We start from the raw sequence: 13,283 nt of genomic DNA on the forward strand, positions 1-13,283 counted from the left end.
AATTAATAAGCCTATAAGTATAAAATTACAGTAAGCCCTGCTATTTTGGGCTGCCAGCATGGTGGCTGAGAGCCCCCACAAGAGACCTTTTCAGTTGAGACAGGTCTTTTGCAGAGCCCCAATAGAGATCATTGTGAAGCATCCAGAGTTAGAGCCTGAAGGTGGCACCCCCAAATTTCTTGGGGCTATGAAATGACTGCCAAGGGTTTGCAAAGATGGAGACAGTATTGAGTGCTGGCACTGTTGGAGCAAGAGCTTGTGGTGGTAGGATGAGTCAGGATGGCTTTCAGCTGGAAGAGGAGAGATTGAGGCTGGACATGGGGAAGAAATTCTTTCCAGTGAGGGTTGTGGATGTCCCCTCCCTGGAGGTGTTCAAGGCCAGGCTGGATGAGGTCTTGAGCAAGCTGGACTGGTGGGAAGCGTCCCTGCCCACGGCAGTGGCTTGGAACGAGATGATTTTTAAGGTCCAGTCCAACCCAAACCATTCTATGAATCTATGACTTTCAGTTTCAAGCCAGGCTCCTTATCTGGTGGGGAGATGCAGATGGCCCTGGCCCCTCCCTGCAGTGTGAAAGGGGAGGACTCGGCCGCCCGTTCCCAACCCCTGTCAATCTCTGCCCCTCACTCGGAGCCCGCCCTACCGCTCCTCCCCGCCGGCAGGGGGCGAACAGCCCTCCCCCGCCCTCCCAGCAGGGGGCGCTGCTCACGTCCCCCTCCTTACACACACCTCCTCCCCCAGCGAGGGGCGGAGCGCCGTCATAAGAGGAGCACTCTGATTGGTAGCAAGGCCGCTGCCGGAACAGAGTGGGAATGAGAGCGGCGCTCTGATTGGTCGATGCCATCCACAGTTGGGGGGGGAAAAAGACCTGGGTAAGGGTCTCCCCCCCCCTCCCCGTGGATCAGGGTCCCCCCCCAACTTGCTCCCCGGCCCCCTGACCTGGCCGCCTCCTGGTGTTTTTCTTGACGACTTTTGTGGCCTATCTTCGCAGGCGGATGCATTTTAAGCCAATCAGCGTGCGGCGCCGCGGACTGTTGCTAGGCAGATTATGGTAATGAGGTCTGGGCGGCCGCCCCCCCCTCCCGCTCTGCAGCTACCATTGTGAGGTGAGGACAGGTGGGGGGGTTTGGGGCCGCAGCGGGGCCGGCGGCGGCGGCCGGGACGCGGCACCCGCACGGGACCCCCTCAGGTAACGCGATGGGACGGTCCGGGAGGGAAGCTCGATCCGGGGGCGCCGCGGGGACCCGCCGGGGGTTTTGGACTTGTTGTTTTAGTCGCACCCAAGATGGCGCCCGGAGCTGGCGGCTCCTTAGCGCTGGGGACGGGATAAACCGTTCGCTCCCGCGAGTGGGGGGGGTGGGGAGCAGGGCGCAGTCGATCCCCTTCCTCCCCCGCGGGAGAGGTACAGTCCGCTCCCCCCCCCCCCTCCCCGCCCCAGCCGGGATCCCCCACCCGCCCCGGACAGAGGAAGAAGGGGCTGCCCCCACCCCTGTTTCCCCCCCTCCTTGCATGGTACGGTCCGGACCCCGGCACCTCAGTAGAACGGGGGTGCCAGAGCCATCTTGTGGTGTTCCCCCCCCCCCCCCCCAGCACTATGGGCGCCTCATTCCTTCCCCTCCCCGCCATTACTCCGGGTCGGTCGCTGCCTTCGCCCCGCGGTTAGAGCAGCTCCCCTACCCTCAGCTGCTGGGCCGTCCCCTCCCCTCTCCTCTGCCCGCCTCTCCCCGTGTGTGTCGTGTTCCCCCCAGGGCCCATAGTGGTTAGGGCTGACTGACCCCCGGGAGCCCTGACGGAGAAGGCCAACGGCGCCTCACGCTCCTGCGGGGCGCGGGGGGAGTCCTCACACCGGGGAGCGGTGGCGGGAAGCGGGCGAGGGAGGGGGGACCGGACACCTGTGCCTCTTGATTGGCCGCGTTCCTCGCGCCCCTGCCTCCCATTGGCCTAGTTAGGGGAGGGGGCGTCGCACCCCATCCCCGGATTGGCTGTCGGGACGGCGGTGGTGGGGCGCCGAAGGTATATAGGGGGAGCGGGCTAGGGGGACCTGTGGTCTGGCTTGACAGGAGCTGGGGAGGCTGCGGTCTGGGATGCCTTGGGGCTGGTGCGTAGGCGTGGCGGCCCTTGCCCCACCACCTTTTGAGGCGCCAGGATGGGCCTTGTGGGGATGGGCTTGTCCAAGAGCAGAGCTGGTGGATTCCTTCCATCACCTGAAGGAAAGGTCATGGTCCCCGTGTGAGCAGAAGCTGTGGCAGTTGCCACAGCTCTGCTAATGCTGTTCTTCCTGTAAGTAACGGTGGTTGCCCCTGCCAGGTAGACCTCTTCGTGCTACCTAGGTGTTGGTGTTGGGTTTCTGTGTCCATCCTGTGCCACAGTTGCATTAAAAGCAGTTGAAGGGAGTTTGTTGAGTTGTTCCATTGGAATGGAAAAACGAGGTCCTGCTGCTCTGTCCTTCAGAACTACTCACCCCAAAGGAGCCAGCTGACCCTTGGTAGGGTTAAATTCCCTGTGCAAGGGACTCCAAGGTATGAATGGTCTCCTCTTAAGCTTTCAGCTGCTCATGGCAGATCCTCAGGAGGGGTCTGTGCCTACCTGGTGTTGAGAGTGAAATTCAAGGTTCGTTGATGCACTGTTTATCAGGGCACCAGCCTGACTATCGTGGTACTCTTGGAGGCTTTAAAAGAAATGAAACAAACACAAAAGCTGGGCATCCAGAAAATGCCTGCCAGTGGTTTTCTGTCAGAGCTTCATTGGGAATGAAGGTTATGTTGAACTTTAGCTTGCTTCTGATATGTTTTTAGTAACTGACTGTGGTTTTGTCTTTCTGTCAGCGAAGTTAGAGGATGAAATGCTTACAAGTCATCATCTAATTTTATGAGAGGGTTCCTTGCATCTTTTGGGGAAATAAAACAATTATCAGTGTCAACATTTCTAATGTATTTATTTTATTAGGGAAAAAAAGCAACAAAAAAAACCCAAAACCCACAAATAAACACACACAAAACCAAACAGCCAAACCCCCAAAACAAAACACATCCTTCCCCCCTGCCCCCAAAAAAAAAGAAAGGTGTAATTCTTTAGCTAATTCTTTAATGGAGAACTTCTCCCTCAAATGGTGCTGCTTTTTTGGCCCCTTGCTGTGTGCTTGCTTCCCTTGTGTGTTAGGTGTTTAAGCTTTATTACCTTGGTTGGAAGATGAGATATTGATACGACTGTTTTCATCTGCTGGCATGACTGACAGTTTGGTTTTAGAGAGAGGTGGGGGCTGAGGGGGGAGATTGCCATCAGGGGAGCCGAGGGCAGCAAGGAACAATTTGCTCTGCATTCAGCAGCTCCTTCCAGTGTGTTTGTGACCACCTGCAGCTGCTGTCAGCTGTGTAAACTGAATTTTAATTGACTTCTAAGTGCAGCTAATTACGGGGGCTGTTGCAGTATTGTGAATTTTGTTTTGACTTAAACACAAGATTGGGTCTATTTGTCACTTTTATTTGGTGTTAGTAAAACCCTTAGAGCTAGAAGTTGTGTCGTAGCCCTTAATGGGTGCTATATGTTAAGCCCCCGGCTGTTTTAATGTACAGATTGCCTAACCTGTGCTCTTGTTGCCTCAACTACTGCAGGGAAGGGGCTGTGCTGGAAGAGTTTGATCGTCTCCTGGATTGTGTGGTAGAAACAGCCTTGCAGCCACTTCTCTGATAACTTTGTGAGAGCAGCTGCAACAGACTCATGCTCTCACGTTCAGTGCCTGGGCATTGTCCTGTAGGGAAGGGGCTCTGAGCCGGGTTGGACAGAGTAGCAGAGGGCTGGCCTTGAAGATCTAAGAGTTTCCCTCCAGCTCATTGTTGCATTGATGATGGATGTGCCAGAAGGATGTAGATAAATCGATTCATTATGCACAATCTGAGTGAAGAGTGAGCTTGTGTTTGGCTGAGCTCTTCTATTTATTGCCCAACTAAACAAATTGAAGCCATTTTTCCTTTGGTGGGAATAAATAATCCTTGCTGCCCCGGCCCTGTGTATGATTTCCACTTCTAGCTCACCAGTAAAGCATAAATACTGGGGTATATATTACCTGATTATTAACATTCAGCCAAAATGCACCCCAGCCAGGGTTCCTTGAAACAATATTGTGCTCCTGATGGATGGGAGCGCAGAGGAGGAGACAGCAGTCGTGACTCAGTCCTCAATGAGGTTAGAAGCCTTCTTGCTGCAATGAAAGCTTGTTCCTGCCAAGGGATCTCAGGAAATGCACCAGCTCTGCCTTCTAGGCAAGCTGGGGTAATTAACTTAAGTGTGGGATATGGCTTTTTGCAGACACATGTGATGTTCCTTTGGAGCAGCATAAATCATTTCCATATTAAAAGCTGGAGGAAGACCCGTGGTCGTAAAACCCCCTTTCCTAACAATCTTGCTGTCCTTGCAGATGCTTGGCAGTGAGGGAGAGTGGTCAGTGAGCTCAGTGCTGAAAGGATTAAGCTAATAACCCCTGCTATTACTGCTGCAGGGAACCCCAATCTATGTGCAAGCCTCTTTTACACGGGGGAGTAAATCACATTAGCTGGTTTATGCACCATTATGGTAAAGTGGATTCACATCTGAGATACTGCAGAGGTTTTATGGCTCCCTCAGCAAGGAAGTGGACTTTTCCTCTAGTCCAGCTTTAATATTCCTCCATTCTTCTCATCCCAGACTGAAGAACCCTTTTGTCTCCCAGAGAAGGGACACACATGAACGTTGGGCAGCCTCTGGCTCGGGTGCTTTCTCGGCACAATGTCCTTAATTAGACTTGGAGAGCTTGCTGCAGGTGGAGTCCCTGAAGTGGTTTTCTGTGTCTCTTCTGTGTGTAGTCTCAGCACTGAAAGAAAGTGTCATGCCTTAGTGGCAGGTATGCCAGGAAATTATGGTTGCTGTTGATCTGTCTTTTTTGGTGGTGGTGCTTTTCTCAGCATTTCAGAGCTTTCCTCTTAAGCACCTTGTGAGTTCGTGGTCATCATGTGTCCAAACCTTACACACCAGTTGCCTTGGTTGGTGTTGGGAGCCTGCTCTTAAAGCACCGTTCTTTGCCATTGCAGAGGTGTTAGGGCTCATAGGTGCACCCATGAGCTGACACAGCATGGGTGCTGTGATGGCTGAAGGTGGGGTGTCTTCTGCTGAGGACAAGAAGGCTGGTGGGAACATAGCTGCTGACCTCTGAGTGGTATGCTCTCACCTTCCAGAGCTGAATGCAGAGACTGGGGGAAGCTGCTGGTTTAATAGCACAGCTTTGGAGAAAACAGCATCCTGCAGGAGCAGGAGAGGGGGGTGTAACAGGAGTACTGTGGTGGGCAGGAGGATTTTTGAAGTGAGACTTCAAAAAGGAGGAAGAACTGTTCAGAAAGTGACACAAAGGTGCCTTCCAAGCATCGGGAGCTGCAGAGGAGAAGCTTCAGTGTTAATGAGGTTTTTGGGGGGGATTGGATGTAAAAGGCAAGAACTAAAGAGCATGACCAAAGGGGAATGGTGTCCTGAAATGAACCTGTTGTGGATTCATTTGCACTTACCTGAGGAGGCAGACAGCTGGATATTATCAGTGGAACTTGCCTATGTCCAGAATCAGTAAGGTTGGAAAAGACCTCAAAGATCATCAAGTCCAACCTGTCACCCAAGACTTCATGACTACTAAACCATGGCACCATGTGCCACGTCCAAGCCCCTCTTGAACACCTCCAGGGACAGTGACTCCACCACCTCCCTGGGCAGCACATTCCAATGACCAATTCCTCTTTCTGGGAAGAACTTTCTCCTCACTTCCAGCCTAAACTTCCCCTGGTGCATTTGAGACTGTGTCCTCTTGTTCTGGTACTGATTGCCTGGGAGAAGAGACCAACTCCCTCCTGGCTACAACCTCCCTTCAGGTAGTTGTAGAGAGCAATAAGGTCTCCCCTGAGCCTCCAGGCTAAGTAACCCCAGCTCCCTCAGCCTCTCCTCGTAGGGCTTGTGTTCGATCAGTGCTGGCTTTGGATCTGCCTTTCCCTAAAACTAGCTGGGGTTTTGTGGGTCCTTGGTTCACATTCTGTCTTGGTGCATGTTGTACATGACACACTGCATCCTGCCACTGACGTGCTGGAGTGGTGCTGGGCTCTATTTATATCTACTAGCATTTCAGCATGGACTGGGTGAGGCATGCCTGCTATATTGGGGAAGAAAATGATGTCCTCACAGTTTCTCTAGATGGTTTAGCATCTCACACGTTGGCATTGCTTCCTGCCCATGTGCATGACAGCAGATTGTCCATGAGCACTGGGGAGGTGACAGAGTTACAGATGATATAGTGGGTGACAGGTCTCATAATGTCCCCCTTGGACACTGCAGAACTTGCCAGTATTTTCTCTGCTTGTATCTCCCAAACTGGTATTGCTCACAGGCTTAGCCTGGAGGCCTCATCATGATTCTTCTGCAGCTGATCTGATTAAAATATTGTGGCTATGTGCTGAGCTGGACATCTGCTGCTGCTGCTTGCTGGTGCAGTGAGACATCTCTGCAGAGAGAAGGCCACAGGGAAATCTTTACCACCTCGAGGCACTGTGACTGTCAGTGTCACAGCTCTCATGGATATTGACAGGGAGATTTGAAGAAGAAAATAAGATCAAGGAGGATTAATGAGGGAGAGCATCCTAGGGAGGGATAGTGAGCAAAGTTATTTTGGTCTTTTCTGCCTCCAGGGTTAGAAAACTTGCTCAGGTGATTACTTTTCCTGGTGGTTTTGTTGGCATTGACTTTGGACCAGATCTTGCTTCTCAGCTGCTGACCTTAGCTGCAGGACTTCTTTCACTGTTGGCTTTGCTACCAGCTAAATTGCCAATGCTTGCTCCTGCCTCCTGCCCTCTTTATTTGGTACTAATGAGATTGCCTGGCCTTTGGGACCTCTCTGGGGTGTCTTGCTGACTGACTTCTCACTCAGCATATCCAAGTTTCCAGGGAAACCTGCTTCTCTGTGTGTTTTGGTGGTGATAGAAGCAATGAGAATTCCCAGAGATCTGTACCAGAGGGGCAGATCCTAGGATGTATTTTTGAAGTGCTGAAGTTGAAAGCATCAGCAAATCCTGCAGCTCCCAATGCTGTCTGATTATTATTGCTCCACAATTGGCTGGACTGAGCAATATATATACATTTATTTTTTGATTTCTGTGAGGAAACTGTACCAATTATAGAAACTGCATCACTGAGCCACTCAATTTGGCTCAACTTCAGTTGTTCCCTGAGTTTTCAGCTCACTGCTAACCTTTAGAGCCACAGAATGTTCTTGGGATGACTGTTTCCTGCTTTCTTTCCCAACTTTTTTTGGTACAGTCCTTTTTGCAGATATGAATCTTAATGCCCTGCTTTGCCTATTAAAGACCTGTCTGAACCCCTCAGTCTCCTTTCTACTCAAGGTGTAAATTGTTTGTGCCAAAATGAGTCTGCAGGAGTGAGTCAGCATCTTCCTTCAGACCTTCAGTATCTGTTTGTGGGGAAGGTCAGCCAAAAATTCTGCTACTTGTTGCACCGTGTGGAATTAGCCAGAGCTGTGCCTTTCTCTGAATGCAATTAAATTAACCAGTGATTGAATTGTTACTAGCAGGATAATTGTATTTGAAAGAAGCTCCCTCCCCCAGACTCCAAACCTCCAGCATTTATTTGTATTGTTCTGAGCCATTTGCTGTCTGGTAATGGATTCAACTCCTGGATGTTGTCAGTGCCATTACTTGGAATTGGCTCGTGGTTAATAATGACAGTGAAGGAAAGAAAGCTGTTGGTGTTAAATCAGCCAGAGAAAATGGCCAGGGTGAGGGTTTGATTTTACACAAAAATTTGGTGTTGAAGTTATGTTAGTGCCATGAAAGCTGTTGTGCTTCACACAAGCAGTCCTAGACCACTTGATTATCACCTGCCTGATAAAATCAGTGGTGGAATTTGGGGCAAGTGGTAGGAGTAGGTATGAGAAACTGTGAATTAATCATTAATAACATGGCAAGGAGCTCTGGGGAGACCTTACTTTAGCCTTCCTGTACTTAAAGAGGCTTGTAAGAAAGACAGGGACAGACTTTTCAGCTGGACAGAACAAGGTCTGATGGTTTGAAACCAAGGGGATATTTAGACCAGATAGAAGAAATTTTTGATGCTGAGGATGGTTAGACTCTGGGTCAGGTTGTCCAGAGAGGTAGTAGAGGCCCTATACCTGGAAACATTCCAGGTCAGGTTGTTTTGGAGCTCTGAGCTCTAGTTGAAGTTGTCTGGGGGGTGGACTGAATGATCTTTGAGGTCTCTTCCAACCTTGGTGATACTGTGAAGCTTTAAAGTTCACAGTATCACCAAGGTTGGAAGAGACCTCAAAGATCAAGTCCAACCTGTCACCACAGACCTCATGACTAGACCATGGCACTGAGTGCCACATCCAATCCCCTCTTGAACACCTCTAGGGATGGGGACTCCACCACCTCCCTGGGCAGCACATTCCAATGGCTAACAACTCTCTCAGTGAAGAACTTTCTCCTCACCTCCAGCCTAAACTTCCCTCTAAGCTTCAAACCATTCCATGAGTCTCTGAACTTTGAGAGAACTGGATGAAAGGCACTAGGTAGGGACTGAGTGATGGATCAGGGCTTGTGTGTGCTGTAATGTGTAAATCACTAGTGTTTACTTGTCAATGGAGACAGGAGTCCTGCTCCTTTGTCCCAGGACTGAGGGCTGCCTGGCTCTTAAAGGAAGCGAGAGCTGCTCCTCAGTGTCTGCTTGCGTGGGGCACCGCGTGTCACACGTGTGTTGCTCTGCATGAGGCGGCTCTAGTCACCAATGGTGGCATCACTTACTGTCTGGCAATGCCCAGAAATAGCTCTCCCACAGTTTTTCTTTGCATGTGTGCAAGTCATATGATTTTTTTATGACTCCTTTCTTATTTTTTGTCCCCCACTGTGCAGTCCAGGGACATTCACTATTGAGTTACACATCCTGGCCAGGACCAGAGGTCAAGTCAGTGCTGGGGTCTGCAGAGCTGTGTCCTCCCTGGCAAAATTAGCAGAAGGTGCCTGCTGCTTTTTATTCCCTTCTTAGCTTTTTTTAGTTTGTCAGTGACAAGCCAACTGCTGGCTTTTATGGGAATAAATTATGACTAAAATAATTTGCATTTAAAATGCAAATGAGTGGAAGCATCAGCAAGGAGCCTTCTGCTTTCTTTGCAGAGCAGGGACTGGGGTTGGATCAGCCCAGTGAGACTCTGGGTATAAAATTCAGTTAATTGGACTTGCTGAAAAATGAAATGGGTTCAGCCTCGTGCTAATTCCTGGGCTGGTGATTTAATGTGACATCAGAGACGAAGGACTGGGAAGGTGATGAGCCACTGACTAAACCAGTCACTGGGGCTGTAAATTATGCTTCTGAGATTCCCAGTGGCAGATTGAGAGGCCCCAATAAAACTGCAAGAGGTGAATAAAACCTAGCTGGGAAGCAATTTGTCAGGATCTCTGGGCTCGTCTGAACGAGCCTTTAAGTTTCCTTGTTCTTTATTCTCGAAGTTACCTCTTGTAGCACCACCTGAATACCAACAGGGACTGCAGCTTGGCACAAGGTGAGAGCTGCCTGTAGTTGGTTCTCGAGCAAAACCTCTTTCAGATGAACCAAGAACCTGGTGATGTGTCTCTGAACATAACATTTCCCTGTTGGAACCTTAAGGTCAATTTTCTGCACCCTTCATTGATTTCTGGGCCTGTCCTAGAAGGACAAAGTGAAGACTATTTTGTGGGCTGCCTGTGGCCAAGGAGAGAAGTGCAGGAGGAATTCAGTCTCATCTTTCAGTGCAGGAGGCATCCAATATAATCCTTCAGTGTAATTGTAGCAATGGTTGACTTGTTTCCTTTTTAATAGGACATGGAAAGCATTATACAGCAGAATTTGAGCATGGAAAATGAGACTGCACTGTCTGTAAAGCCAACCTGCTTTACTCTGGCAGTGTGCTCTTGTAGGGCAGTAGCTGATACCTCCCTTCTGTGTGTCACAGTTGGTTTAATATCTCCATGTCTTTTGTTTTTGTAGCCATGTTCAAGATCACCTTGTCTTCTGGAAGCAGACCCACAGTGAACAGATGAATCTATTCAGCCAGACATTCCTCCATTAGAGCTCACTCCTCATGGAGCACCACGGTGGGGAGGAGATGGACTCCAAAGAGGAAAGTCCTCAGGTGTGGACTGACTCTGCTGAGCAGGAGCAGAATACTGCTCAGGTGATTAGTGCCTTCCAGAGTGCTTTGTTTCAGGCTGACCTGGGCTCGGTGGGGTGGCTTGGCGAGCTGAATTTCACATGCAACCCTTCCTTAAAGCCCAGAAACTCAACTTCCATTTATAAACACAAACCTGTCTGTGATGGTTTGGGGTTAAAGCTTCAGCAAACCACAGCAGTGAATGCACAGCTACCTGAAAGGAGCTAAAGGAAACCAGCCAGGGGCTATGGGAAGTTTCAGCGTCCAAAAATGTGCACAGCTAGGGGGGGGAAAGTGAAAGGGTATTCAGATTAATGAATATTAACCAAATCTGTGCTCTGGGGCAGCCTTTTAGATGGCATCAGCTGGAACTGTGGGTGGACCTGGGGGAAAGTAAGATGAATAATTTTTTTTTCCAGTCAGACATCTGGGTAGTGAGGAAAGGAGAAATGTTAATAGTGAGTGACTAATGCAGCCCAGTTCTGATGTGTGCAGCAAGTCCCTGAGATCATGCAGCCAAGGATTTCTAGAAGGCTATAGATTGTGTGTTCTGTTTAATATGTGATGTGCTGCACATCATTTGACCCACAAGCTGAGAAATTTGGACTCTCCTGGTCATTTCCAGCTTTGAAATTCACAAAGGCAGGCAGCTTCCAGTGGCCTGATTACCCATACAAGGGGAGAACCATACTGTTGTTTGCACAAGCCAGTTAGAAGGCTTAATGAGATGCTGTGGAGTGCTCTCTGAAACCAAAGCACTGCACTCACCCTCACTGGAGTGTTTGCATGAGGATTTCTTGTATGGAATCAGCACTTAGCATCCCCAAGGGAGGACCGGGTGTCTCCTGAAGCACAAGCTAAAAAGGTGAAGCAGAGTAAATAAAGCACTTAACTGTGGCATCATTTTCTGTGCATTTGATGTGAATATGGACACTGAAATGAGGTTTTCTGCTAACTGGGCTATTTTTCCTGCATGCTGAAAATGGGTTTTAGTGTGTAAAGGGTGTCAAAAGATAAACATGTTCCTGCTGCCTCTGGGATTAACTATTCTAGTTTAAGGTAGGCCACTGATCACCACTTATGATCATGATGTTCTGTCAAAATCGGCTTGTTTGGATTTTAAACTGCTGCCCTAGCCATAACTGGTGCCAGCAGTCCTTTGAATCATTGCTTAATGCTTTCAGTTCTCTGTTTCTCTGTTTCAGTAGTTGGATTTTCTACTGGTGCTGTGTGTACACACTCCAGAGAAGCAATCTAGCATACCCCCTTGCTCCTCCTGATAGGTGCAATACTCTTCCTTGGAGCAGTATCAAAGTTAATAGACTCTGTTAGGTGTTCATCAGGCAGGAAAAATTGCCTCCAACTACAGAAGTAGCTGAATGAAGTAATTATCATAAATCCAGAGAGCAGTATGGGAATGGAGGAAAACAATACACCCATAAATCCCAGAGATACACTAGTTCATATCTTTCCTTCCTGAGCTAGTTGATAAGCTGCCCTGAGCTTGCCTTCTGTTATGGATTTTCAAAGGATGATCTAAGAACTAAGTTTTGGAAGGTGCCCTTGTACCAGGTAGGTCTTGAGTTAAACTGCAGAGTAAAACCAGGATGCTGGGGTTTGTGTGCAGATCCCTGTGTTGCTGGCATAATTCAGAGGAGATTTTAAATGTGTCTTATCAAAAGCATTGGCTGGGTAGCTGGGCCACAAGCTGCTCTCAGAATCATTTTGGTTGGAAGAAGCTTTGAAGGTCATCAGGTCCAACCATTCTTTAACTCTACCAGGGCTGGTGCGAAATCCTGCCCCTCAGCACCGCATCTCTGCCTCGTTGAAACACCTCCAAGGATGGGGATCCAGCCACCTCCCTGGGCAGCCTGCAACCTCTGAAATACTGGTTCCAGTTTTTGAGAACCTTTCTAATGAGGAAGTTTCTCCTAATGCCCAACTTAAACCTCCCCTGGTGCAACTTGAGGCCATTTCCTCTCATCCTGTCACTTGTTACTAGGGAGAAGAGACCACCCCCTTTCCAGGCAGTTTCCAAGGCAGCTCTGCAAGCAGTGTGGTCTGTGGTGTTTCCCACAGGCGTACAGCAGCAGAAGTTTCACTCCGGGGTCTGTTTCTCCCTTGCAGGTGCACTTTGTCCCCGAGGGGGGCACTGTGGCCCAGATCGTGTACAGCGACGAGCAGGACCGGCCCTCGCAGCAGGTGGTCTACACGGCCGATGGCACCTCCTACACCTCCGTGGACACCTCAGAGCACACCCTGGTTTACATCCATCCTGTGGAAGCTACGCAGGCATGTGTGGTTCTGGGCCCACCCCGTTTTGGCACCTAGGAAACAAACAGTTCTTGCTTGAGATGAAAGCCAGTTACCAGCCAAGTGACACAACTGGAAAACAGCAGGCAGTTGCTCCTAGCACTTTTATCTGCCTGTTGCTGAGCAGGGGCATCGTGCTGTTCCTTTGTCTGATGTGCAAATGTGGTAATCAAAGGCTGGCAAGGCTATGAATTATGAAATACTGGTTATTGCACTGAAGGTGGACCAGATGATAATGAAATCAAAGTTGTTTTTCAAAACATGGGTAATCTCTCCAGAAATTCTGCCTCTGAATTCAGTAAAATGTTAAGAGTGATTGATGTGCTTTCTGGAAGAGTCCTTGCTTTGTGTAGTACTCTTCTTATAACTGATAGTTACAACAAGTCCTGTCTCTGCAGAGGATCTTAGTGTGTTCAATCTGATGTTGCAGTTTCTCTGCTGAGAAGTTGTTGATTTTTACAGACCTAGGTCCTTTTTTCCTCTTCCTGATGATACCAAATAGCCTTTGCTCTCTGACAGCATGTATTTACAGGGGGTTTATATAGCCTGCATCTGCACCCCTGTGCAGACAGATAAAACAAGAGGGACAGGCACTCTTTGTCAAGAATGTTTTATGAAGTCTTTGCTGACAGGACAGATTAGCAGTGCTACAAAGTGCATGCACTTGACACCCCCAGCTGCACTGGTGTGGTCTCTCCCTTGTGCAGTTCTTGGCTGTTACATAAAAGCAATTCCTACCTGGTGGAATGTTCTGAGAGGGTATTTTGAGGG

At 49.3% G+C, this 13,283-nt stretch overlaps 1 protein-coding gene across 1 annotated transcript in view; it reads left to right on the top strand.

Moving 5' to 3' along the window:
* The first annotated feature begins 1,094 nt into the window (after positions 1-1,094).
* The window catches only part of PRDM10 (PR/SET domain 10), a 42,186-nt gene continuing 29,997 nt past the window's right edge, over positions 1,095-13,283 (top strand). Inside the window, exons 1-3 of the mRNA XM_054175973.1 lie at positions 1,095-1,187; positions 10,037-10,223; positions 12,327-12,491. Coding sequence (XP_054031948.1) covers positions 10,131-10,223; positions 12,327-12,491 — 258 coding nt within the window. The 5' untranslated portion in view covers positions 1,095-1,187; positions 10,037-10,130. The remainder of the gene's footprint in view (positions 1,188-10,036; positions 10,224-12,326; positions 12,492-13,283) is intronic.

Source organism: Dryobates pubescens, chromosome 34 (assembly GCF_014839835.1).
Source record: "Dryobates pubescens isolate bDryPub1 chromosome 34, bDryPub1.pri, whole genome shotgun sequence".
NCBI lineage: Eukaryota > Metazoa > Chordata > Aves > Piciformes > Picidae > Dryobates > Dryobates pubescens.